The sequence below is a fragment of the Limulus polyphemus genome, unplaced genomic scaffold, assembly GCF_000517525.1.
Source record: "Limulus polyphemus unplaced genomic scaffold, Limulus_polyphemus-2.1.2 Scaffold2037, whole genome shotgun sequence".
NCBI classification, from domain to species: domain Eukaryota; kingdom Metazoa; phylum Arthropoda; class Merostomata; order Xiphosura; family Limulidae; genus Limulus; species Limulus polyphemus.
The window spans coordinates 201578-205332 of record NW_013667647.1 but is presented as its reverse complement, the minus strand read 5'-3'; the positions used below and the strand labels follow the sequence as shown (position 1 = coordinate 205332).

The window sequence follows — 3755 nt, the reverse complement described above, 5'->3', positions numbered from 1 at the left end:
AGTTTCTCACTAGTAGCCGGGTTTTAAAGAAAGTCGTCAGTATTTATTTGGTGTTAAAAACATTTTTGTGTGCGTGTTTACTGTACAGGATTACATTTATAGTGAAGAATTCAACAAATAAAGTTTCTCACTAGTAGCCGGGTTTTAAAGAAAGTCGTCAGTATTTATTTGGTGTTAAAAACATTTTTGTGTGCGTGTTTACTGTACAGGATTACATTTATAGTGAAGAATTCAACAAATAAAGTTTCTCACTAGTAGCCGGGTGTTTAAAGAAAGTCGTCAGTATTTATTTGGTGTAAAATTTTTCTTTGTGTGTGTTTACTGTACAGGATTACATTTATAGTGAAGAATTCAACAAATAAAGTTTCTTACTAGTAGCCGGGTGTTTAAAGAAAGTCGTCAGTATTTATTTGGTGTTAAAAACCTTTTTGTGTGTGTGTTTACTCTACAGGATTACATTTATAGTGAAGAATTCAACAAAGTTTCTCACTAGTAGCCGGGTGTTTAAAGAAAGTCGTCAGTATTTATTTGGTCTTAAAAACTTTGTGTGTGTGTGTGTGTGTGTTTGCTCTACAGGATTACATTTATAGTGAAGAATTCAACAAAGTTTCTCACTAGTAGCCGGGTGTTTAAAGAAAGTCGTCAGTATTTATTTGGTGTTAAAAACCTTTTTGTGTGTGTGTTTACTCTACAGGATTACATTTATAGTGAAGAATTCAACAAAGTTTCTCACTAGTAGCCGGGTGTTTAAAGAAAGTCGTCAGTATTTATTTGGTCTTAAAAACTTTGTGTGTGTGTGTTTACTCTACAGGATTACATTTATAGTGAAGAATTCAACAAAACCAAATAAATACTGACGACTTTCTTTAAACACCCGGCTACTAGTGAGAAACGTTAAAAACCTTTTTGTGTGTGTGTTTACTCTACAGGATTATATTTATAGTGAAAAATTCAACAAAGTTTCTCACTAGTAGCCGGGTGTTTAAAGAAAGTCGTCAGTATTTATTAATTCTACCCGAGAAAATCTCTCCGAGGAAATGGATATCAATATCAAAAGGAAAACCACATAGATCATGTTTAGTATGACAGATGAAAACACTGGTTTCTTACATTTTTAACAATAGCACATGATTTGGCGATGCAATCGAATTGCTCGGTTCTAATCAAGTTGAGTATCATGAACTCAAAAGGAAATTACTTAGTAGACATTTTGGTTAAGAACTGAGGGTAAATAAACAACAACAGACAAATGAACTTACAAAGTCTTTAGCGAGAGTAATCCACTGAAAGCCAAGGGCTGTATTTCTTGGATGAAGTTTCCCTTTAAGATACTGTAAAAATAATGCGAGAAGATATCAAACATGATATAATAGTATTTAACATTAAAATAATTCAGAGCATTTGTTGACAACAACAACGCTATTTTGTCTATTATCAGAGTTTGGTGAACTCAAACGCAATTTTGAACGAGAAATTTTAACTTTGAATACTACAAGAAACCTGCACCTTTTTTTTTCAGAATGCTAATACAAAAGTGCTTCTGACATTTAAAGTGCAACTACAGAAAAACTGCTCTTGATTTTGGAAGTTCTACACTAAAAAAACTGCTCCTGATTTCAATGGGCTACTACAAGAAATTCCCCTGAAATCAGAAGGCCCTTTGAAATCAGGAGCAGTTTTTCGTGATATCAGAAGATTTCTTGTAGTAGCCCTCTGAAATCAGGAGCAGTTTTTTGTGATATCCCCTGAAATCAGAAGATTTCTTGTAGTAGGAGTAGTTTTTGTGATATCCCTCTAAAATAAGAAGATTTCCTGTAGTAGCCCTCTGAAATCAGGAGCAGTTTTTGTGATATCCCTCTGAAATGATTTAAGAGGGTTACTACAAGAAATTTTCTGATTTCAGGGGATATCACGAAAACGTGCTCCTGATTTCAAAGGGCTACTTACAAGAAATCTTCTGATTTCAGGGGGATATCACAAAAAACTGCTCCTGATTTCGAAGTGGTACTACAAGAAAATTGCTCCTTACTTTCAGAAGGTATAAAAAAGTCGAGAACATGTGTTACCAAACGGAAAAACTTATAAATATCTACTTATCTACTGGGGGAGGGTTCAGAAGGTATAAAAAAGTCGAGAACATGTGTTACCAAACGGAAAAACTTATAAATATCTACTTATCTACTGGGGGAGGGTTCAGAAGGCAGAAGGTTGAAACGTTGTTGATTGTCAACGAAAAGCGACACAATAGGCTACCTGCGCTAGCGGGGATTAAATCTCGAATTTTATCGTCTTAAGTCCAGAAAGTCACCGCTGACCCACCAGGGATGAAGAGGGAAGGAATTTTTGAATTGATATATCAGGCTTTTCAACAGAAGTTAGTTAAGTGAATCGATATTTTTATGTTAGTTTTGAATTTCGCGCAAAGCCACACGAGAGCTATTAGCACTAGCCGCCCCTAATTTAGCAGTGATAGACTAGAGGAAAATCAGTTAGTCAATACCACCCACCAATACCTCTTGGGCTACTCTCATACCAACAAATAGTAGAATTGACTGTAACATTATAGCGCTCCCACGACTTAAAGGGCGAGCATGTTCGGTGTGACGGGGATTCCAAATCTGCGACCCTCAGATTGCGAGTCGAGCGCCTCCTAACCACCAGGCCATGCCAGGTACGGGGAACAAAACCACGGGTTTTAGCGTCGTTGGTCCGAAAATTTATCGTTCAATAAAATTAATTCCTTTAAACATATACTTCTGAATTTGGGAAGTTGTATATACTCAGTTTCATCGGTGGTTCAGCGGTAACTTTACAGATTTACAAGCCTAAAATCCGGAGTTTTATTTCACGCGGTGGACGAAGTGCGGACAACCCATTGCGTAAAAAACAATAATAGATATCAACTCACAGTGAACGCAGTTGTCCCAATCCCTGAAACGTATTAGATTGTAGTGACGTAAGAAGATTTTCATCAAGATACCTAAAGAGAGAGAGAGAAAAAAAAACACGTTCTTTTAGGGATTATCATACTTTACTTAGCACTGGGATTCTACGTCTTTTTTTATTGACTGGCTTTCCACTTGTTTTTATGTTGTTATTTTCTTTTAAATCTTAAGAGCTTAAATGTTTTGCCACTCTTGATCTAATGGCTCTATTCATTTCCTAACAAGCTTAATCCTTCGGCCATCTGTGGTGCAGTTGGCATTTCCAGGTAATAAGCAGATCTCCAGCAACAACAAAAGAATGAATTAACTTCTCATCAAAAGTGTCTTTCTAAACAAGCAATGTTTATTTTTCTCAAGTGATTAAAACTTTGTCCAGGACGATTATTTAGTGAGATCTACACTAGTTAGAATTATTTGAGAAAATTGATTACACCTTTATACTTATTATTCATATATCACAGTCTCATACCTTTTTTTTATATCATATTTTTTACACTTATTATTTGTATATCATAGTTTTACACTTATTATTTATAAACCACAGATTTTATACCTATTATTTGTATTTCACAGTTTTTACACTTATTATTTGTATATCATAGTTTTTATACTTATTATTTGTATATCATAGTTTTTATACTTATTATTTGTATATCATAGTTTTATACTTATTATTTATAAACCACAGATTTTATACCTATTATTTGTATTTCACAGTTTTTACACTTATTATTTATATATCATAGTTTTTATACTTATTATTTGTATATCATAGTCTTTATACTTATTATTTGTATATCATAGTTTTTA

The 3755-nt window shown here is 33.9% G+C and overlaps 1 protein-coding gene across 1 annotated transcript in view; it reads right to left on the bottom strand.

Annotated features, from left to right (window-relative positions):
• Positions 1–3755, bottom strand: part of LOC106465748 (G-protein coupled receptor GRL101-like) — a gene marked incomplete at its 5' end in the record, with an annotated part of 84251 nt that overhangs the window by 20831 nt on the left and 59665 nt on the right. The window contains 2 exons of the mRNA XM_022393672.1: positions 1260–1331; positions 2909–2980. Of these exons, the coding sequence (XP_022249380.1) occupies positions 1260–1331; positions 2909–2980 (144 nt within the window). The remainder of the gene's footprint in view (positions 1–1259; positions 1332–2908; positions 2981–3755) is intronic.